We start from the raw sequence: 24,151 nt of genomic DNA, 5'->3' as shown, positions 1-24,151 counted from the left end.
TGTCCCTCTAGCCCAGTGTTGCTTGGATGTTGAGTTTTAGAGAAAGAAAAGAGAAGACACTTCAAACCTTCCCATTTCACACATGAGTATACTGCAGCTCCTTGACTACTTTACCCTCTGAAGACCTTTCACCTGATTAATGGAGAAGGAAAGATTGCTGGGCAAATTGAACCATAGTTGTCTCCTAACCTCATCTTTTGTCCATTGGTCAGACACAAAACTGAAATGAAATCCCATGGCTGCTACTTTCCCAAGAGAAGTAATTCAGCCTCTTTGAGCCTCAGGTGTCACACTGATGAAACTTGTCTTGCAGAATTTGGTCAAGAATTAAATGAAATGTTTGTTTGTGAAGCACTTGGTTGTGCCTGGCTGATAGTGAGCTCTCAAAGATGTTGATAGAAGCAGCAGTGGCGGCGGGAGCAGTGGCAGATGCTATGAACATTACCGTCATGTAGCATCAGTGTATCCCATCTGTCCGCGGCTGATGCTCAGAATGACCAGAACAGCTGTGGTGGTTTCATGGTCATCATAAGTAATGCCTCAGAGTACATTTTTTCCCCTCACAAATGAATGTGTAGAAGATGGTCAGCAGCAATAAAGCCTAAAGAATAGCATTTTTCTACACACTTCTTAAAACTTTATGTGGTTTTACCTTAAACAATTTGAATCCCACACATGTAGCAATCAAGACATCCTTATGTTTTTTATTTCCTTAGGACTTTTCTAAAAGAATTGGAAAAGTGCACCGAAAACCCTGAACTTCTGGCCTGTTGTTTTCTCAAGAGAGTAAGTCTGTGGTCCCAGTGAACAAAAATAACCATGTGATTAAAGTCAGTCTTTGTTTTTCTGTGTAAGTGACAAGGACAAATTGAAACACCAAAGATCTAAAAACATCTCTGCTTTCCCTGATCCCCAGATTTATTGACATATAATTGACAAATAAAAATTTCATATATTGGAGATACACCACCTGATGATATGGTATATGTATACACTGTAAAATGATTACCACAGTTAAGTTTATTAACATCTGTGATCTCAAATGGTTATCATGGTGTGTGTGTCAGAGTGTGATCTAAAAAGAGTTAAAACTCATAAAAGCAGAGAGTACAAGTGGTGGGAAGAAATGGGAAGATGTTGGTCAGAGGGTACAAACTTTCAGTTACAAGATGAGTAAGTTATGGAGATGTAATACATAGCACAGTTAATATTACATGTTATATACTTGAAATATGCTAAGAGAGTAGCTCTTCTATCTGACTTTCAAATGCACTGCAGGGATCCTTTGTAGCCCTATTAGTCTCCCAAGTTACACTGGGCTCACACTCATAGGGAGGAGCAACTGCAGACCTGGCTTCCTGCAAAGCCCGTGAAATGGAAGGTTGGCCACCCAAGGTCCTCATAGTGAGTGATCCTCTTCTGAATGACTAAGCTGTGTTTTAGGGCATGAATCATACAGCAGGCTTAAAGCCCCATGCTGAAGTTATATTAATACTCTCAAAATACTGAACTTAAATTGAAAATTTCAGAAATTATATTTTCTTCCATTTTATTTAATATCATAGGAGATGATTAGAAATCTTTAACTCTATATCCTTTCTTATGCTTAGCACCCAATTTGTGAATTTCCTGTCCTACAACAACAAACCTCTATTTACCTCCCTTTCCCACCCGCTAGCCCTGGTCCTTCTTTCCTTACCTGTTTCTCTATCCCTGCTTTGGGCTAGTGGGACTGTTTAATCCAACATCTTCCCCTTCACCATGTTTCCCGCCCCCGTAGGATGCCCCCTGGTGTCCTCCACTTTCTCAACCTTTCCCATTTCTTTTCTCTTTCCTAAGAAGTCCTGCCTTACTTTTTGTGAACCCAAGTCAATGATGTAACACATTTTAAATACCCAAGTTATGATTGATACATCTGAAAGCAATACTTGAGTTATCTAAAAGCAAGCAAACAAAAGTCCCTGGGTTTCAAGGCACTTGATGGAATGGAGAAACCAAGTCCTCTGTGACCCTGTATGGGATCCCCACAGTTTCATCAAATGCCAGAATTTAAAACACACTAAAACTATTTTTGTATTCAATCTGATTCATTCCCTTTTAAAATTACTACTGTAATATGATTAGTGTTTTATTCTATTTTTGCACTTTTACACTCATAAAACCATTAACGGGGAATCTAGTTTCAGAATTAAGAACTAATTTATGGTTGCTTATATCATTCTTCCAAAGGTTAAATTGTTGAATGAAAAAAGGGACAAATTCCTCAAGGAAAAATAGATATGATTTTAATAAAAAGGTTCAAGTATGAGGAGACAGTCAGGAAATTGCTGACTAAACAATGTGTTCTTAAAATAATTCCTCTCCTGTACTTTCACAAAGCTTTTATAGCCCTTCGTGTTGAGGGAAACCTTGGAAATCATTAATCTAGACCAAAAACCATGCTATTAATCCTGTATGATTTATAATGCTGGAGATAAAATACAGGGAATAAAAATGATAGCAGTCTATCCTGTCTCAGTAACATTTCAAAATTGCACCAATCTTGGAATTGAATTTTGAACTATTTCTGACCAAGTGTCTTAATCAGATTCCATGGCCTGTCTCATCCAAAAGGTTCTCCCCCAGAGACCCTGCTCTCTGTAGAATGGTATTTGTCAGGAGTTTACTTGGAGTTAGAATTGCCCTGAGATCTCACATGATCAAATGTGGGACTCCGAAAAGGTAACTTCTCATTGAAGTTGAGCCACTGGCTATTTGTATGACTCAAGCAAACTCTCAAAATCTCACTTGCCTCTTCTATACCACACGCTTAATGGCACCAATATGCAAAGTCATTGTGGGAAACAAAAGTAAGAATGGCCGCACAAGGGTTCTACAAAATAAGAAGTGTCTTGACAAGAGTTACAATTTTCTGAGTACTGTGCATAGAGAGGGCAAATGTTGAGGCTTTCTGTACATCATCTCATTGGATCTTATTTCTTACAATAATCCCAGAAGTGTTATGAGCCTATTTAACAGATAAGGAAACTGAAGTCAAGGACGGTTAAGTAACTGACTTCAGGCCATGTAGATTATCATTGACAAAGGAGAGAACTGAACCTGGACCATCTACCACCAAAGCTCATAGTCTGAATCTATAGCAATCATGTCTCCTTGTATGAATATGAGTTTTTGATAGCAGTTTTATAGCCTTCTGATTTATTCTATAAGGAGATGAGGGGAATTAGTATTTTTATATGTTGCTAGTTAGTATACATCCTTTCTCAAGGGAATTTTTGACTATTCACTATTACAAAAACAATTTAGGCCAATACCTGTATTTCAATACTTAGAGGCTTATGTTCTGTTTTGCCCAGAGAGCAGAATTAGGACCAAGGAGTGAAGGCTTCAGAAGGGTAGCTTTCAACTCAGCAACTATCAGTAGAACCAGGTCCCTCTATTACTAAGAGAGTTCAGGAAAAGATGATTGGTTGTTGAAGTTCTTGTACTGGATGAGAGGCTTAGTCTCCAAAATCACCTCCAGACTCTGAGAATCTTTTGATGACTGAATGTCGAAAGCAATGAAACCTTGGATTATTTTATAGGATCTAATATCATTATGACCTGACAGACTAAATGTAGATAAGATGTCTTAATTGATTTTCAGTGTTTTACAAGTCTGGTCTTCAGTATGACAGGAATGTTTCCTATGGCCAAACCACTAAGCTATTTGAAACATTGAATTTAACAAACATATTTAACACAATGTCTGATATCAAAGGCACTCAATACAGCCCTTGAGTGAATGAATAATGACCATTTTATAGGTAAGCTCTGAATTATTATTCTGGTCAATCTGAACAACATTTTTCAAGGGCCATTTTTCTTCTTAAATATGTGTGTGTGTGTGTGTGTGTGTGTGTGTGTGTGTGTGTGTAAGGATAGCCTAGGTCAGAATTGAAATAGTTGTTGGCTGAAATGGTCACTTACGATCTATCAGGTGAAGGGAAGAGCTAGAGAAACAAATCATTTGCTACAAACCTACATTTTTGGTTTTGTTTTTTGGTGCTGGAGTGGAATCCAGGGCCACATGCATATATTAGGCAGGTGCACTACCACTGAGCTACACTCCTAGCTCCAGCAGTGTGTTTACAAGAAGAGTAGACATAGTTGAAGCTGTGAGGAGGAAAAAAAATAACCTATGTTGACTCAAAGGAAATCAAGAGTTGGCCTGAGCAGAAGGAGAGGAACATAGAAATCTGCAAGGAGGTGGCCACATGGGCTTCTCCACTGGGGCAGCATGGGCTCTGTGATGGGCAAAGCTACTATGGACCAGGCACCCCCAGTAGAGCCAGCAAAGCTGCCAAGCTGCCCCATAGGCCAAGGCTGTCCTTTCGCCCTCGGATATTGGCAGATGTGTGCCTGCCTCTCAAGAGCTTTGACACAATGAGAACAGGGGCCACAAAGCACTTTGTTGTAATTTTTCTTTTTAGTTTTTTATTGGTGCTTTATAATTATACATAATAGTGGGATTCGTTCTACATATTCATACATGAGCAATATAATTTAGACACAATGTAATTTGGCCAATTTTGTTCCCCAGTACCTCCCTTTTACCTCCTCTGGTCCCTCCCACACAGCACTTTGAATCCTTCTTGATCTCTAGTCCTGAAACAATTCATAATCTCTTCTGTCTCAGAGTCTTGGACTTCGGGTGAAAGGTGATGTCTGGGGCAGAGCTGTCACTTCCAGTGTTGCCCAAATGACTTAGATTTGTGTTTTATTGTCCAAAGTGCCACATTTTGCTTTTGTGCTATTTCCAGTTATGAGTTGTTTCTTAGGTTTCTGTGTAGGGTTGACATCATGATGACCAGGACAAAGAGAAGGTGGTGACAGAGAAGAGAGGGGCTATTGGCCACAAACGTTCTTTCTTTCGGATTTATCACTCACTACAGAATTGTTTGTGAGAGAAATTGGTGTCCTAAACATAGAGAAAGGGAGGAAAGATAAAGATAAAAATTCCTATTCCTCATTAAAATCAAAGGTAGCATAAAGGAAAGGGACCAAGGAAAGACAGGAGGGAGGAAGAGGGGAAATAATAAGGAATGATTTGGGCCAAATTATATTGTTATATGGTGTGCATGTGCGAAATGTAACAATAAATCCAAAATTATGCACCAACAAAAATATGGGAAAACATTAAAAATTAATTACTTGCCTGTATATATACACACAAATTCTGTTGGTGAACTTACTTATTTATTTACCCACAGTCCCTGCACATACTCCATAGCACTCTGCTTGTGTCTGTGTGGAGCACTTATGGCTGTTTGAGCTCCCTGTTAACCTCTCCATCATACTTACCCCAACGTAAGATTGTTTTCTATGTGCTTCCAGTTCCTCACACACTGAAATCAATGAATACATATTGAATGAATGAATAAGTGAAGCTGTACCTTCCTGTCCACTGACTTAAAAATGCTACCTGATTAATTTGTTCTATTTTTTCCCCATTCAGAAAGAAGACCTCCAAATATATTTTAAATACCATAGGAATCTGCCCCGAGCAATGGCCATCTGGCAAGAGTGTCAGGACTGCGCCTACTTTGGGGTAATGTTGAACTTAACAAAGTCTCCCACAGGTTGTTCTTCCTGGAAAATATTTATGTGCATCGAAATCAAAAGTGTGAACTAGGCAGAGAAATTTGGTATTGGGATTTATATTTATTCCAAGCCTCTCAAACTTTGAAATGACACATTAGAAATTTCAATGCTGTCCTTGATGTCTATGGACCCCACCTATGAGAAGCAGATAATGATCTGGTGAGAAACCAGTATCCTCTTCTTGGGTGGGATTTAAAAATGGAACCAAGTCAAGAATGCCATACTTTGTGGCTCCCTGGAATGATGCCAACAGCCATCTCTACCCGGCAGACTCCAGATGACCCAAATAGATGCCATCCTGCCTCCAGACGGGCTGCCTCCTTTTCAGAAAGACTTGAAATACCCACTGTCTACTGAATTTACTTCTGAAAAGGAAAAATGGCCCTGCTTCCTTAGTTCCTATAAAAATACAAGTCAAGCCACCCTTTCTCTCTTGTTCTCTCATTTCACATACTCTTTCTGGAGGGCGGGATGACTCGCTCGTGTGTGTGTGTGTGTGTGTGTGTGTGTGTGTGTGTGTGTGTGTGTGGTTTATATGTTTTGTTTTGTGTAATTTCTGTTTGACTTTTAAAGGTATGCCAGCGTCAACTGGATCATAGTCTCCCTCTTTTTAAGTATCTTAGAGGACCAAGCCAGAGACTGATAAAATACCAGATGCTGTTGAAGGTAAAGTCATTGAGGTGGTGCTTTTCTGAGCCCGGAAAGCAAATTGCTTGCATTCTGCTGCTCTGCTCCTTACACATGTGGATTTGTGTCTGGTCTTCTGAGGCTCCAGATATGGCTCTCCTTCAGGCCTTTTTCCAAGCCTCAATCAGCCCTCCTTAATGAGGAAGAAGACCAGAGAATCAGAGTTGGAAGGAATCTTGGAGCCTGGCTAGTCTGACAACTAGCTTGGGCATGAATCTCTAGGGGCCTGACTCAGGGGAGGAGAGGTCTTTGGGAGCATTGTGGGGAGAGGGCTGTGGCCACAATGAGGGCAACTAAGAAGATAAGGGAGGTGGCCCTCTGATCTTCTCTGGGATATGTGAAATATCAATAGCTCTAATTTACAGATGAGGACTGGTACTTCAGAGAAGAGGTGTGATTTTCCTCAAAGTTACTATTTTGCATGCATTCAAACAAGGCAGAAAGAAGGCAAAATTGGAATTGTCTTTTACAACATCAACCTGCACACTTAGATTTAGGATCTTATCCAGAGAGCAGCCCAACAGCATGAATTTTGTTGTGTCTGCACCCCTAAGTGGCACAGGCATGCATGCTCTGCCCTAACCCAACTTGCGTTCTCCCGTCCTTAGTGGTGAGTCATTGATCCCAGGATATCTGCAAGCCAGCACTCCTGGACACCCCAGACAGGACTTATGAGGCCCTATCAAGACTAGTTTCACATGTGTAAACCTAAAGGAAAGGTTTGGGCTATCCCTACAAAATGTCTTTTGAATTAACAAGAGTCCAGTGGCTACTGACACTTAAAGAAAAGCAAAATCAATCAACAAAAATAAGCACCTACTGTTTGTTGGGTACTTTACCACATGTATCTCATGTTTCATTTGCACAATCAGACATACCAGCAAGGCGCTAGAGTGTGAAGAAACTGAGGCTCAGGGAGGTTAAGTCCTGGCCCAGCATTCTGCCTTTAGAAGGAGTTACCCTTTCAGCTTCCATCCACAGTCTGAGCCTCACTGTACTGCTCGGCTGCTTAGTAGCCTGGAACCTTGACCTTTGGGGTTTTAGCTTTCTTCTATATAAAATGAGAGGAATAGTATCTCCTCCATAAGACTATGGTAATATTCATAGAAAGTGTGGCACAGTGCTGACACCCCCCCCAGGAAGCTTCGTACCATGTGTAGCTGTTATTTTAGACACTGAGACCATCACACCGGTGTGGATAGGAAGAACGAGCTGGCTTCCATCCAAGAATAGCTATGAATGAATTTGGATACAGTGTTCATCAAGGGCCTTTTATTCTTCTCCCATCCCCTTTTACTGTCATTTTTACTTTGGATGTCTTAAAACTGGGCCCTTAGAATAGGACATAATGGTGGTCTTTCCTCCCTTGGAGTTTTCCCACAAGTGTTATTTATGTTAAAGCTGAGTTCTCTTCCATAGGAGAGCTATAGACACAGTAATTAGCAACACAGCTTCAGTAGTTAGTCATACATTTTCTTCCTTCCATATAAATGAAATTTTAATGGAAATTCAAAATTAAGTGAATATGTTAAATGCAAACAGTTGGAATCTCTGCTCTGATGCTTTCCAGCTGCATGAACTCTTTCAAGCCATTTAAACTGTCTCGAATTCCTCACTGTAGAATTAAGGTAACAGTGCTTTCCTGGTATGCTTTTGGGGAACACTAAATGAGATAATACAGATTGAAAGTGCTTAGAAAGTTTTCTTAGCTGCTATCACTGAGGAAATGAGATAGAATCACTATAAAATATTCCTTACGGGTCTATGGGAGGCTACCCAAGGCAGACCAGTTGTTCCCATTGCTAAACTTGCTGTGTGCCTGGAATTAGAAGTACTAACTGACAGCATGCTGTGGCGACAGAAAGAACTGTGTAGCATTCTGTCACCTGAGGGAAAAAGCTCATTCATCAGCTGCTTGGAAGGGCATGGATGTTGGACCAATTGCCTTGTGGCTTAGAAAGCATCATGAGAGCCTGATATAGGGAGTCCTTTCTAAATATAAAAGAAAAGGTAAGAAAGGATAGGCTGCCCAACAAAATCAAAGAAACATGAAAATTTGTGAAAATATTAGCAAAATAAGCGACAGTTGGTCAGTATGCATAATTAATAATGAACTCTCAGAAATTAATAATAGGAAAACATAGAATAAAGGAAATTTATTTTAAAAAATTAATAAAAGTCAAGTGTGGTAGCACACACCTGTAATTCCATCTGCTGGGGAGCCTGAGGCAGGAGGATAGCAAGTTCAAGGCCAGCCAGGGCAATTTAGGGAAACACTATCTCAAAATAAAAGAAAAAGGGCTAGGGGGGTGGCTCAGTGGTAGAACATTTGCCTAGTATATGTGAGGCCCTAGTTTCTATCTCCAGCACCAAAGGAAAAAACAGAAGAAGAAATACTAGGCAAACATTTTTTTTTTAAGTTTTACCTGACATACTATTTCAGGAATTCAAATTAAAACAACAGTCAGGATTTATCTGTCAATTCAACTGGTGAAGATTTGTGATTAAATAGTAATGCCCTATGTCAGGTAAGGGCTGGAGGAACAAACTGTCATTTATAGCTGGCAGGAACACAGTCCTTCTCTGAAAAACTTGAAAATATGCCCCAAAACTCTATTTCTGCAGTACTGGAAATTAAACTGAGAGTTTTATGCATACTAGGCAGGCATTCTACCACAATGATGCACCCCAATCCTTTTTTTCCAATTTTAATTTCATGATGGATCACTGAGTTGCCTCTGCTGTCCTCAAACTTTTGATCCTCCTGCCTCAACCTCCCAAGTAGCTGGGATTACAAGAGTGCACTCAAAACTCTTAATATTTACAATTTTATGTCTAGGAGTTTATTCCCAGGAAAAATGCACAAAAATTATTATAGTAAAAAATTGTTGAACTTGAACCTTCAACAGCAGAGAAAACTGTGATTCATAAACATAATCCAATCATGGCTTATCTGTAGGATGCAATACTTTGCCACAATCAAAAACTATGTTTTAAAGAAAACTATGGTCATAAGGAAATGTTCCTGATGATATCTATAGAGTGAGAAAGACTTACAAGTGGTGTGTACCATGGGGTTGCATTTGTAGAAAGAAATCTGTGCCAAAGATGTCATTCATTCTTTCCCTCTTAAAAATTTACACACAGACAGTTTCACTTTGCAGATTGTGCAATAGATTTTGTCGGCAATCAACTCCTTGATTTTCAACAGGGCTTTTGGGTTCATGCAGGGTCTGCTGGATCTTGAATCTCCTGAAGATGTGGAAATAGACCCAGGAGGTCTAGAAGGAGGCTCCACCAAGGTAATGTATAAATATCACATTTTTTACAAAATGGTGTTTGCCAATGCGTAGGAGGACTTAACCTCTGTTAACAGTCTAAATTTTCTAAAATAGTATGTATTTCATAAATCATAGTTTAAAAAGGCAATTTTAAAGTAAGGATTTGCAGCATAATGAGGAGTACTAATGTGTGTGTTTTTTTTTTCCTTCCACATAAATAAATTTTAACGGGAATTCAAAATTAAGTGAAGATGTTAAGTATACATAGAAAGACTAGAAGTAAATATTATAGAATCTCTGTGGGGTTTTTTTGGCATGACAGGATTATGTATGATTTATAGTTTCTTCTTTTTACTTCTTAGCATATCAAATTTGTATAAATGCTGTGTTCTCCTCTGTGTGTGTGTGTGTGTGTGTGTGTGTATGTGAGTGTGAATTCTAAAAGACACTTGGAGGCAATGGTAGCCATACCAGATTAAAAAGAAATGTTGTGGCTTAGCAACAGGGTTTCTTTTCAATTTTCTATAGAATATTCTCATTTTAACAAGAAATTCTTGAGTTGTGTCCGGGAGCAGTCATTTACATGGCCTCTCTACTTAGAGCATAGGATGAGGACCCCTTGCAAACAGAAGATGCTTGAAGTATAAGGAATCATTTTACATCCTGGGGCAAGCGGAGCTAGCCATAGGTAGAGGGGTATAGTAAATTGTGTAATTATTTTTCTGGGCCCTACATTGTACAGTGGAAAACTAGTTGTCTCATGTGTTTGAGATAAGGGTTAATAGAAAGGACAGGAGAGAGGTGCAGAAAGGTATCTAAAACAAAAACAGAAGTTTTGGGTAAGGAGAAAGATGCCTGGCATATGAACTTTAGATTCCTTATTTCTGATATTTAAAAAAAAAAAAAAAACCCTCAGGTGAGGTTGGGCACAGTGGTGCACACCTGTAATGCCAGTAGCTTGGGAGGCTGAGGAAGGAGATCACAAGTTTAAACCAGCCTCAATAACGATAAGGCACTAAGCAACTCAGTGAGACTTTGTCTCTAAATAAAATACAAAATAGGGCTGGGGCTGGGGATGTGGCTCAGTGGTTGGGTACCCCTGAGTTTAATCCCTGATATATATAAAAAAAAAAAAAACCTCTGGTGAGAGTCTGTCTTTCACCAGGAAATGAAACTTGTTATGCGTGAGAAGGTGAAAGGCTACACGGTTCCATGATCTGTTCAATTCATCAGCCCTGCCATTTATCTCTGATCCAAAGATGCCAATACGCAGTGTGCTTCAGTAGACATTAAGAAAATACACTGCCCTTTCCCTACTTCATGCTGTTGAAGACAAAAAGAGGTGGGGCCAACTGGGAACAGTGAAGAACTATCCATTCTTTGTTGTAGAAATTGAAATGTTAAAAAAAATTATATAGAACAAACCAGAATCTTTTTGTTCTGTTTCTGTTACCAGGTGACAGATAAATATGCCATGTAGGTAGCAGGGGAATAAAATACTGAAATCCCTAACAAAAGCCTTTCAAGCTGAAACAATCCTCCCTGTCACAGCTGTCCTTAGTGTTGCCCTGGTAATAACTGGAACATTGGTCCCTATGGCTTTTCCACTTAATGCCGTCTTTCTATTTGGGAGGTGCAGACTGCACTGGCTTATCTCTTTGGTATCTCTAATTGTGGTGGAATGTGGGCAGAAGTGGGGGAGAAGTAGAGGGAGGAAATGCAGAGCTGGAAAAGATTCAATGTGCCACATGCTACTGTTTTGACTTTGAGTGTAACTCATTAGTGAACCTTCACAAGGAAGCCAATTCCTTTGCCTTTTATCAGAGTTCACTAATTTCCTCCTCTGGGATGGTTCTAAGTTTAATTTTACCCATAGGAATAAGACTTCGCCACTAAATATGGGAATATGATACTTAGATTGTCTTTTGCAGTAAGCCCTAAGAAGTAAGGGTATTGCCTGTTAAAGAGGCTAGGTTTTTTCCTGTTTTATTTTTTTTTATTGGTTGTTCAAAACATTACAAAGCTCTTGACATATCATGTTTCATACATTAGATTCAAGTTGGTTATGAACTCCCATTTTTACCCCAAATACAGATTGCAGAATCACATCTGTTACACATCCACATTTTTACATAATGCCCTATTAGTAACTGTTGTATTCTGCTACCTTTCCTATCCTCTACTATCCCCCCTCCCCTCCCCTCCCATCTTCTCTCTCTACCCCATCTACTGTATTTCATTTCTCTCCTTGTTTATTTTCCCGTTCCCCTCACAACCTCTTATGTGTAATTTTATATAACAATGAGGGTCTCCCTCCATTACCATGCAATTTCCCTTTTCACTCCCTTTCCCTCCCACCTAATGTATCTGTTTAATGTTTATCTTTTCTTCCTGTTCTTCCTCCCTGCTCTGTTCTTAGTTGTTCTCATTATATCAAAGAAGACATTTGGTATTTGTTTTTTAGGGATTGGCTAGCTTCACTAAGCATAATCTGCTCCAGTGCCATCCATTTCCCTGCAAATTCCATGATTTTGTCATTTTTTAGTGCTGCGTAATATTCCATAGTGTATAAATGCCACATTTTTTTATCCATTCATCTATTGAAGGGCATCTGGGTTGGTTCCACAGTCTAGCAATTGTGAATTGTGCTGCTATGAACATCGATGTGGCAGTATCCCTGTAGTAAGCTCTCTTAAGGTCTTCAGGGAATAGTCTGAGAAGGGCAATAGCTGGGTCAAATGGTGGTTCCATTCCCAGCTTTCCAAGAAATCTCCATACTGCTTTCCAAATTGGCTGCACCAGTTTGCAGTCCCACCAGCAATGTACAAGAGTACCCTTTTCCCCACATCCTCGCCAGCACTTGTTGTTGTTTGACTTCATAATGGCTGCCAATCTTACTGGAGTGAGATGGTATCTTAGGGTGGTTTTGATTTGCATTTCTCTGACTGCTAGAGATGGTGAGCATTTTTTCATGTACTTGTTGATTGATTGTATGTCCTCCTCTAAGAAGTGTCTGTTCAGGTCTTTGGCCCATTTGTTGATTGGGTTATTTGTTTTCTTATTGTTTAATTTTTTGAGTTCTTTGTATGCTCTGGATATTAGGGCTCTATCTGAAGTGTGAGGAGTAAAAATTTGTTCCCATGATGTAGGCTCCCTATTTACCTCTCTTATTGTTTCTCTTGCTGAGAAAAAACTTTTTAGTTTAAGTAAGTCCCATTTATTGATTCTTGTTATTTTATTAACTCTTGTGCTATGGGTGTCCTATTAAAGAATTTGGAACCCGACCCCACAATATGTAGATCGGAGCCAACTTTTTCTTCTATCAGACGCAGAGTCTCTGATTTGATATCTAGCTCCTTGATCCACTTTGAGTTAACTTTTGTGCATGGCGAGAGGAGGGGATTCAGTTTCATTTTGTTGCATATGGATTTCCAGTTTTCCCAGCACCATTTGTTGAAGATGCTATCCTTCCTCCATTGCATGCTTTTGGTCCACCTGCCTGTTTTGGTACCAGTACCATGCTGTCTTAAAAAAGCCCACTTTTTTTTTTTTTTTAACCAGGGATTGAAACTAGGGGAACTTAACCACTGAGCCACATTTCCAGCTCCCCCACACACACACTTTTTAATTTTTTATTTAGAGGCAGGATCTCACTAAACTGCTTAGGGCCTTGCTAAATTGCTGAGGCTGGCTTTAAACTCACGATCCTCCTGCCTCAGCCTACCAAACCACTGGGATTATAGGCATGTGCCACAGTGCCTAGCAAAAAAGCCCTCTTCTGTCTGTATCTTACACAGCAGGAAAATAATGTCTACAATTTCATTAATACAAATACAGAAGTTTCCAGGGATGATTTTGCTTGCCTCTACTGCAAATGTCTTAAACCAGCAAATGACTTCAGCTACCAACTCTTGGGAGCAGGAGACTGTTTAGTGCATCCATCCTCCCAGTCAGTGCTGGCTGGGTCTTGGTTCCTTGATTCTGTCCTGTTTTCTGTTTTTGCCTGGTAGATGGTATACTTTTGATTTCCAACAAGGCGTTTGTTTCCACAGGATGGGCCAAAGAGGACCGAAAATTCCTCATTCTCAGCTGAGCTTAGACAAGCTTTGGCAGTGATAGAGGATTTGATCAAGTCCTGTGAGTTGGCGGTGGACCTAGCAGCAGTCTCTGGATGTCCGGTACGTTCCATAGCAAATGTTGGAAGATTTCACATCAAAGGTGGGCACAGTATTCCCAAGGTGGGAGGTGCTGAGGCACACTCAGAGAAATCATCTACAATAAAGAAATCGAATTCTGAGGAAAGTCACCTAAGTTAGTCAGCAATCTGTGCCAGGAGATTGTGAAAAGCCCCTGAGCATTCTTAAGGATCTTGGTTTATACTCCTCAGGGTCCTGAATGTCATGCCATTCCACCTTCTAAACAAATCAGAAACTTGGGGGCCAGGATTCATACAAAGGGCAAAAGCGCTGAAGGAGTAGTCTTTTTCTAACTCACTATTAAAATATTAAAAGATTGTCCTTCTTGCTTCAGAGTTTCTCTGTGAAAAGTATTTGTGTGTGTGTGTGTGTGTGTGTGTGTGTGTGTGTGTGTGTGTGTTGCTGGGACCTTGTGCATACTTATCTGCACATACTCTGCTACTGAGCCACACCCCCAATCCAGTGTGAAAAGTATTTTGAAAATGAGTCCTACATGAGAATCTAGCCCCATTTCACATCACAGAGTCCAAAAGAGGCCCAACAAGTATTGTACAACCCTTAATCCAAAGGACTCAAAGAAAATGCATTGAGAGGCCGATGCTGGGGAACCGAGCCATGTCAGCTTGAGCACAGCACTAATCCTGAGCAGTTGGGCCCCAGTCCAGGCAAATCATCTCCTGGAGCTGTATAACATCTCAAGTCTGGGATATGGTTAATATTTAACTGTTTTCACTTTTAATTTCTCTAGATTTCAATTTAAATATATTTGCTTCCTGACACTGTCATAACAACTTATCACAAATTTGGTAGCTTAGAACAACACACATTATCTTACAGTTCCAGGATCAGAAGTTCAACATAGTTTCATGGGCTAATAAAATCAAGGTGTCTGCTTTCCCCTTTAGAGTTCTTTCAGTTTCCTTGAGTTTTCCATCTTGAGAAGGCCACTCCCAGTTGGGCTCTGTGGCACCCGCCTGTAATCCCAGTAGCTCAGGAGGCTGAGCCAGGAGGATCACAAGTTCAAAGCCAGCCTCAACAAAAGTGAGGTGCTGAGCAACTAAATGAGACCCTGTCTCTAAATAAAATATAAAACAGGGCTAGGGATGTGACTCAGTGGTTGAGTGCCCCTGAGTTCAATTGCTGGTACCACCCACTACCCCAAAAGGCTACCCCTATTCCTTGGCTTGTAGCTGTTCCTCCAGCTTCAAAACCAGAAGTTGGGAGCGAGGGGAGTTCTCCAGTCACATCACTCTGGACTGTGCTTCTCTGCCACATATAAGAACCCTTGTGATTACTTGGACCCTGCCAGATAATCCAAAATAATCTATTTGTAACCTTAACTTCCATTTGTCATGACAGTGTCAGATTCTGGGGATTAGGATGTGGACATCTCTGGGAAGCCATTATTCTGCTCACCTAACAGTATTCAGCATTCTGAGAATTACATTTCAAATACTTTCTCTCCCTCCCCCTCCCTCCCTCCCCCTCTCTCTCTCTCTCTCTCTCTCTCTCTCTCTCTCTCTCTCTCTCTCTCTCTCTCTCTCTCTCTCTCTCTCTCCTGGTTCTTACTACACTGTTTATTGAAATCTCAGAAGAGTCAATGATCTTTTTTTTCCTGTCCTTGTCACACATCAAACCTTGCAAACTAATTAGGGGGAAAAAATTATCCTTTAACTTCCCTTCCTCATGGTATTTCTTTGGACAGCATCTAAGAAACTTTGCCCTACTGGGTTTGCTGTGATCCTAGACAGTGATGCTATTCTGTCCTCTGGGACACCAACATGCTCTCTGCTTACAACTGATGCATGATTCAGGAGGGTATTCGTGAACTACAAGGGGTGACATTAAGGTGTGTGTGAGAGGGGATCATTTTCTTGGTATTAATTTTTCTTTCTTCAACTAAGGAGCATCAAGGGAACAATTTGCATAATCATTTTGGCACATCTTTCTGTTCTTTTTTTTTTTATCTTGAATCATGTGTTAGCTACTTCTATTAGGTATCTATTTCCCTGAATCCAATAAATTAATTTCCTAGAAACAATACACATCAAGAAGTGTAAATAACATCTGAGTGTAAATAACATGGCTGGGGGGAGTTCTGGGGAAAAAATGATTAAAATATAAGGAAATAACAATCTGCCCTAATTTCATCCCAAGCCAGCTTGTACACAAATAAAATGAATCAGTTTATAAAATTTTAGAGATTTCACACTAAATTCAAAGGGCTGTTTTTGTACCTTTGCCATATGCTTTGTAATTTCTTTCCTAAGACCTTCATCTGCTATTATATCTAATACATTAGTAAATTTATCCTGACAGTTTTTGTAATCTCCTATTGAATTATGGAGGAATTTCAACTTTTTCTGATTCAAGAGCAAATCCATGGAATGAATAGTTAACTAAACCAAGAGTACGTGGGCATCAGCTGGGACTATTTCTTTTTCACATCCTATCCAGGGTACCATCTACCCTCTATCTGGTTCTCATTGTCATTGACATAACATCTTAACTACTACTAATTCAGATCACCAGATCAAAGATCCTTTGGCTCAGTTTTATAGAGCTTTTTGTCATGGTATTTATAAACACCTGTGGTATACATAGATAAATCCAGAGCTTAACCTCTTTGTTTTTCTACTTTAAACCCAATATTAACCTGGTTTTGAAAAGGAAGGAAATTGAATATTGGTGGATTAATTTGTAATTAAAACAACTAGGAAAAGAAATCCTTTCTAATATTTACATTTTTCCCTGTTGGATATACTCATTTAGTCTTTGGTTTAATTAAGTCACAAAAGTTTTAACAAGTTTTTAAAGCAGATTTGTTTCATAGATGCTGAATTGTAATCTACTTCCCTCCAATTGCAAAAAAAAAAAAAAAAAAAAAGTTTATTATCCAATGGGTAATAAAGATCATGTAAATCCCGACTTGCCAGGAACAAGTTCCAAGGAACAAATAAAGATTGGTGAAAAAAATTCATTCCCAGAACAAATGTGCAGAATTCAATAAAAGGCATATTTTTAATTACAAGGTCATTGTGAGCTAGGGCCAGATGTTTTACTTCTGTTTCAGTTTCTACTTTCCTCACTCTAATGTTGCTACAGAGATGAGGCTGAGTAGACAACCTCAGCACTCAGTGGATTGCCTTGAGAATCTTCCCACCCTCAGGAGACCTGTGTCAAAGTGTGGCTGTTAGGAGTCAGTGAGGCCTACATCCCAGGTGAGGCACGTGGCACCTGCCTGGCACCCCACAGATGCTGATTCAGTGGCCCTCCTGCTGAGTTCCTTGGAGCCTCCTAATCATCAGGCTGGGATTGAAAGAGCTCTTTGCCTCTGCCTGTTGTGATCACTCCTCCCACAGTTTCTGCTTTTCATTTCTCAACCAGGCAGTGTGATGATTCACTTATCCAGATGGTTCCTGCTTCTCTGTGTGAGAAGTATAGAACCTGGTCACATTAGCTCACACTGCCAAGGATGAAGAGCACCCCCAAAGAAGTCTCTTTCTAGTGTTACTTGGTTCATTCTCTTGGGTTGATTCTTCAGTTGGCCCATGTAGTCACATTTGAAATTCTTATATCACCGCTCTTGCTTGCAAATTGCCCATAAGTGAAAATGATAGCGTTTACTAGTTTATTTTGCCTTGGTGTTTCCTATGGAGGAGACTATCTGACTTGCTTGTTTGTTTAAGGTAACCCTGGGTCTCATCTCTGAATGCATAAGCATCAGATTCTTCAACAACATACCATTTGACACAGACACAATTCTTTGTCACTGTTAGAATATGGTCGGGACTATATTGGTTTGCTAGGGCTGCTATAGCAAAGTACCACAAACAGAGCGACTTAAAATAGCAGAAATTTATTCTCTCACAGTTGTGAAGTCTAGATAGCCAAAATCAAGGTTTTAACAGAGCTGTGTTCCCTCTGAAGGCTCCAGGTAAGAATCTTCCTGGCTTCTGGTTGTCACTGGCAATGCATAGAGTTCCTGAGCTGACGGCAGCATTACTCAAGCGTCTGCCTCCAGGTTCACATGCCTGTCTTCCCTCTGCTGTGGATTTCTGTATTTGTGCTTTTTTTATAAGGACATTAGTCATTGGAGTAGCCCCACCCTAATACAGTATAACTCATCTTAGCTAATACATCTGCAAAGATCCTCTTTCTGGATAAGATCACTTTCTGAGGTTCCAATTAACAGGGGGAAGCTATTAAAACCAAGTACAGGGGCGTTACTGAATTAACTTCTTGAATAAATCAATATTTTCTCACAGTATTGAGTATTTAGTTCTATGTCCCTTGCCCCCAAATGCCATGAAATGAAAATAAATGAACAAATACTAGGGGACAAGTATCCGAAAATGGTTATGCATGTGATCTCAAGCCTTGAAACCAAATACAGTCTGGTTGGAAAGAAGAGAAGCTAAATAATTGTCCAAGGGCCATGCTTGATCCTGCTCGGGGGAATCTCCCCACCACTTTCCTTTGGAGGTTGGGTGGCTTCGACACAGACATGTGTCCTGCCAACAACGAAGTATTTGTGCCTGCTCTCCACCAACACTGTACCTACAGGGTATGTGGCTTTGCCTGCTGAAGATTGGGCCTCAAACACTGAGATGTTCACTCCTCTCATGGGCCCATGAGAACATCTATGCAAGATGCCCCAAAAAATGCACAACCAGTTTCAGGCAGTCTAGATAGACCTGGTGATTCCCTTCAGAGAATTTAGGTGGTGGGCTTATCAGAAAAGCTGACTCACCGAGCTGCAGGTAGAGTCAGGACAGTAGCAAAGCTGGGCTCACAGAGAGGGAGACTGAACCCAGGATCTATAGCAGCTCTGGGATCTTGGCCTAGGGAGGGATTTGAGGTTGTCACAAGTGTACCTGCTTCTGTGTACCCGGTACAGCCCATACCTGCTGTCCTTTCCTCTTACCCACTGATTACTGGTTCTTTTCCTCCATTAGTGCCTTTTTCTCTTCCTCATAATTTATTCTGACTCATTTTCTTCATAGTTCTCCTCCCTTCTTATTAATCACACAGCTTGTCCACAACTACAACTCCTGCTGGTCACTGCCTCCTCCTCAGTTTTCTTTAGTTACAGAGGGATTATTATGGTCAACCAAGGGCCCTGTGTCAGCTGTTGGCCCTTTTCTGGATTCACAAACCTGAAAGTAGCTGTGACTACAGGGAGACTAAAAAAGAAATTTCAGAGGTGATGAAACACAAAAACACTGCTGCCTAGCCGGGCATGTGGGCACGTGTCTGTAATTCCAGCAATTTGGGAGATTGAGACAAGAGGATCCTAAGTTCAAGGCCAGCCTCAGCAATTTAGCGTGGCCCTAGACAATTTAGCAAAACCTGTCTCAAAATATAAAAAAGGCTGGGGATGTGACTCAGTGGTTAAGCATCCCTGGGTTCAATCCCTGGTACCAAAAACACATTGCTTCCTAAGGTTACCTCTTCAGCAGGGCTGAGGTCAAGGCTTCCTATACAACAGCCAATGCATGACCTTGGCGGACACCTACCTGCCTTTGCCCAGGCTTCTACAGGTCATTCATTAGAGAGTGTACAATTGGACTTATTCTTCATCCCCATCCTCTGGTCTCTTTTAGAATTGCTTTTACAGCTACGCTGTGAAGTGATACCTCCACATTGACCAAATGTGTTCTAAATACTGATGTGTATTTTAAGTAGCAACATTGACTAAAATACATTCATCTATTTATTGTGGGATGTAGTTGAGGATGTAACCTGGTCCAGTGACCCAGTAACCCTTTATCCTGTGGGAGGAATTTTTCACATGTATTACTAACAGGAATTGCTGTGCTTTTTCTGAACAGGTGGTGTGTATACATCTTTGGCCATAATGAATCATATAACTCACCCCTTTTTCCTCTCTACTGCCTACTAGAAAGTCAGAACCGAAACTACTATGAGTTTACATGGCCTTACCATATGGATTTTATGCACCATATGGTCAGGTTGTATGTATTTTTGAAATGTATATCAAATTTGTGAAATAAGACCATTTAAAAATAGAAACTATCAGTAATAGTTGTTCATGTAGCAAATATTAAATACCCACTTCTAACATGTGCTTTCTGCACTACTTATACTTTTATCGAATACAGAATGAGTGCTTGTAAAGGAGAAAGCAATCACTGAGGAGTGGGGTGATTACACGTGAGTGAGTCCCAGAAGGATGAAGTCAGAGTGAAAAACTCTTCAAAGTGTCCTGGAATGTGGTCAAGTGGAGCCCATGCTATACAGAACAGGAGGCTCGTGCTTGTGGGAAAGAAGGTTCCAAAGCTGAGGCTCACCATTCCTCAGTGAGGGTTTCATTTGCCTCAGTTTGTACTTGTCAACTTTACAAAGCAAAAGGAGAAAATTAACCCAGAAAATATGCCACAAGCACTATAGAAATGACTAGAATGTATTGCTCTTAAAATACAGCCATGCTTTTTAAAAAGATATTCACAATTTGTTTGCTATATAAACAGTAAATCACAAACATGCCCAATAGGTTCTAAATACAGTACATATATTTTTACTATTAACTCTCAAAAATTGTGGAGGTTCCCAGTGTCTCTGAAGGTTAAGGCAGGAGGATCACGAATTCAAAGTTCAGCAACAGCAAGGGGCTAAGCAACTCAGTGAGACCCTGTCTCTAAATAATATACAAAATAAGGGATCTGGGGATATAGCTCAGTTGGTAGTTTGCCTCGCCTACACAAGGCCCTGGGTTCAATCCCCAGCATCACAAAAATACATAAATAAATAACAAAATAGGACTGAGGATGTGGCTCAGTGGTCAAATGCCCTTGAGTTCAATCCTTGGTACCAAAACAAAAACAAAAACTGTGGAGCTTTATCTCAGCTAGATATAATTAAGGGAAATTTCTTTGTCATGGCCCCATTCAAATAATTTCTTTTCCTTCTGAAAAGAATCCTTTTGATTCATAGAAATAAATTCTTGATTATTTGGTTTTAGTGACATAATTTTTAAAAAATACTAGAAAACCAGTCTTTAGTTCTTCCCACTCCCCTGGAAGTGAGCTGAGAGAGGACAGCGCTATCTCATGTGGATTTCCAGCAGACACATGGGAAAGGCAGGCTCCCTGGGGAAGGAGAGGCAGCCGTGGTGTGTGCCCTGGAGCCAAACAGGCTTTGTTAAAAAAAAAAAAAAAAAAAATGTGTCATTTGGGATTATTTTGTCATTGTTCCTCACTCTGAAAAGCACAGAGTAAAATGTAATTACTATTCCTATTGCAATGCTATGAAGGAGAGGCTGTGCTATGCTCTTTCCTTTCAGAACAAACCTTCTATTCCCTGAAGCAGATGTTAGGATACAGGTAGAACACCCACCATCTCAGGTCCATATGCAACAAGAATTCTCTCTCTCTTGTCCCTTTTAAGTAGACTGTCATGTATCAAACATGAAGAAGATAAATCAGAATTCTGCTAACTAAAGTGAATTATAAGATAGGATATCAGAGCGGCAATATCTTTAGTTCCAGGATTCCTAACATCCTTTATGTATGTGTCTTGCATAGCTGAACTTACTTCCTTACATGACAAAATGACACCATGATCAGCAAAGCCCTCGAAATTATAGTTGTGACTTAGTGACGGGTTTTCCCAAGTGGCATTTCTAGATTTGTAAACTTCAAATGAGTGTGCTTTATAATTTGAAAACCAATCCCTAAGCATTGTGTATCTGCCAAGTACTTTAATGGCTTTTCTTTCTTTCTTGGTGTGTTTGTTTTCAAAAGGATGATATCGGGAAACTTGGCAAGCTGTTGATGCACGGCCCTTTCAATGTCTGGACAATTCACAAGGATCGTTATAAAATGAAGGATTTTATTAGATTTAAACCCAGCCAGAGGCAAATCTATCTATTCGAAAGAGGAATCGTGTTCTGTAAGATTCGAATGGAGCCTGGTGACCAGGGGCCATCTCCTCATTACAGCTTTAAGAAGTGGATGAAGGTAAAGGGGATCCTAATATACCTGGAGTTACCACCATCTGGGGACTGAGAAGAGAGAGGTGGTTTCCCTTTATTTTACAGAAGAGGAAACTGAAGCTTTGAGGGGGAAGTTCAACTTGCCAAATGCTTCACAGCTGAGCTGGAATCCATACCCAGGCCTGCCAGACTCTAGACAGGGCTTGTCGTCAGTCCCTACAGGGCTGGGGAAGACATAGGGGTGGCTGCATGCTAGATAAGACAAAAGGGACCTTTCTGTGGCTTGTCTGGAAAAACTAATCAGTGAAAGTAAAGAGGAATCTTTCCTCTGGGCAGATTTGGTGATTAAAGCACAAGCTGGGTCTCATCTTAATCTTCTCGATGTTATATTTTTGTGTATAAATGCAGACAGCATCCTCACTCTGACTGTGGGGGTCCATAAACCCCCTATCCACATCAAGTCTTATCTTTCACCTGAATAGGAAATGTTTTATAGCCTGCTAGCTATGAGACAGACACACACAGAGACATACACACACACTCACTTATATCTTGTGATTATTAAAGCTATCAATTCATGTAGTTTTCTTTATATTTCTTAATGGATACTCATTCAATTACCATTAAACAGAGATTTGCGAAGTAGGTGTTACAGAAGAGGTGATTTCTTCACTCAAAGGTCAAGTGCTACAGCCCTCCTCAGGGAAAGCATATCTCTGAAACAAACAGAACAGGGGATGCTGTACCAGACTGTGTTTTATGCTGCCTTGGAGACATGCACAGAGGAAAGCAAAAAACATTTTGAAGGAAGATGAAAGAGACCTGTTAAGGGTAGAAAAATATTAGAGGGGCAGATTGACAATTAAATGTCAAAAAAAAAATGCTGATACAGAACACTTCTTTCTTTACAATAGTTGGTGACACTTTCAATTCGACCACTTGGAAGGGGGAGCAATAAAAAGTTTGAAATTGCCAACCGAAATGGACTTGAGAAATACATCCTGCAGGTAAAGCCCACACCTCATTCTTGGTTTTCCTTTGCTCTTTCCCTCTTGTGTTTCCGTAATTCGACGAGGGATCTTCTGTCTCTTTACTCTAAAGATCACGCAGAGAACAAAAGCCCTGTGCTTAATACTCAGGGTGATCTGATACTCATAGCATTTTCTTACCTGTAATTGCAGGCAACCTCAAAAGAAATCAGAGATTGTTGGTTTTCAGAAATAAGTAAATTATTGATGGAACAACAAAGCAATATTAAAGGTAGGTTATCTCTGCTGACTTCAGTCTGGAGCATTATTCTGATTGCAATGGGTGCAGGCTGGGGATGTTGTCAAAGAATGTTTTGTCAGAAAATTAACTGTGGTCACATGTTCATGCCTGTGCTTGTTTTAAATTGACTGGGTTTGGGGGAGGGGCACAGTTGTGCGTGGTTGCACTGAAGTGTCCCTCCCTTTTAGTTATGTTCCTACACACACCTAATTGCTAAGGTCGACTGCTCCCAAAAGCCACCTGAGAAAATATGAACAGGGAGTCAAATAGCCAACATTGCCTTTAGAAACTGTATTACCTTTTTTCCAAAGTTGAGATAAAATTCACATATCATAAAATTTGCTCTCCTATTAAAGCGTATAATTCCAGTGCTTTAGCCTATTCACAATTTTACAAGGTTGTCTCATCATCCCCACTCTAATTTTAATTCTAAACTGGAACATTTTTATAACACTTCACTAAAAAAATCCTGTATCTATTACCAATCATTCCCCATCTCCCCCCACCACCAGCTGCTGGCAACCACTAATCTACTTTCTATTTGATTTTCTTACTCTAGATATTATAAAAAAGTAACTCTTCCTGTCAAGATGCTTTCACTTAGCTTTTTGTTTTTCAGATTTTATCCACATTGTAGCATATATCAGTACTTTCTTCCTTCTTATGGCTAAATTATACTCCAGTGCTTGGATGTACCATTGTCTTAGTTTATGTTTTGCTGCTGTAACAGAATACAATAGACTGGGTCATTCATAATTAGCAGAAATTTATTGGCTCACAGCTCTAGAGATTGGGAAGTCCAGGATTAAGGGGCTGGAATCTGCTCAGGGTCTTCTCTGCATCATCCCATGTGGCAGAAGGTAGAAAGAGAGAGGAAGGAAAGAAAGGAGAGAGCGCTCATGTGTATACACACACATGCACATGTGTGTATATGGAAGGAGGGCAAACTTGTCCTTTTATAAGGGCCCACTCTTGTGATAACAAAACCACCGCACAATAATTGTATGAACCCATTCATGAGATTAGTGCCCCTATGACCCAAATATCTCCTATTAGGAACCACCTTCCACTGGGGATCAAGTTTCCAACACAGGGGACACATTCAAATTATAGCAATC

The 24,151-nt window shown here is 40.2% G+C and overlaps 1 protein-coding gene across 9 annotated transcripts in view; it reads left to right on the top strand.

The window, feature by feature from the left end:
* Positions 1 to 24,151, top strand: part of Mcf2l2 (MCF.2 cell line derived transforming sequence-like 2) — a 224,364-nt gene that overhangs the window by 177,331 nt on the left and 22,882 nt on the right. For all 9 annotated transcript variants that reach the window (XR_013436674.1, XM_021729793.3, XM_078043734.1 and 6 more), the window contains exons 18-25: positions 717 to 786; positions 5,498 to 5,590; positions 6,217 to 6,309; positions 9,561 to 9,632; positions 13,664 to 13,789; positions 21,574 to 21,789; positions 22,679 to 22,771; positions 22,946 to 23,024. Coding sequence is in view for 8 of the 9 variants with exons in the window: in XM_021729793.3 (XP_021585468.2) it covers positions 717 to 786; positions 5,498 to 5,590; positions 6,217 to 6,309; positions 9,561 to 9,632; positions 13,664 to 13,789; positions 21,574 to 21,789; positions 22,679 to 22,771; positions 22,946 to 23,024 (842 nt within the window). In the remaining variant the exon portion in view is untranslated. The remainder of the gene's footprint in view (positions 1 to 716; positions 787 to 5,497; positions 5,591 to 6,216; positions 6,310 to 9,560; positions 9,633 to 13,663; positions 13,790 to 21,573; positions 21,790 to 22,678; positions 22,772 to 22,945; positions 23,025 to 24,151) is intronic.

Source organism: Ictidomys tridecemlineatus, chromosome 3, assembly GCF_052094955.1.
Source record: "Ictidomys tridecemlineatus isolate mIctTri1 chromosome 3, mIctTri1.hap1, whole genome shotgun sequence".
Classification (NCBI taxonomy): Eukaryota; Metazoa; Chordata; class Mammalia; order Rodentia; family Sciuridae; genus Ictidomys; species Ictidomys tridecemlineatus.
This window is presented reverse-complemented; position numbering and strand designations above follow the sequence as displayed.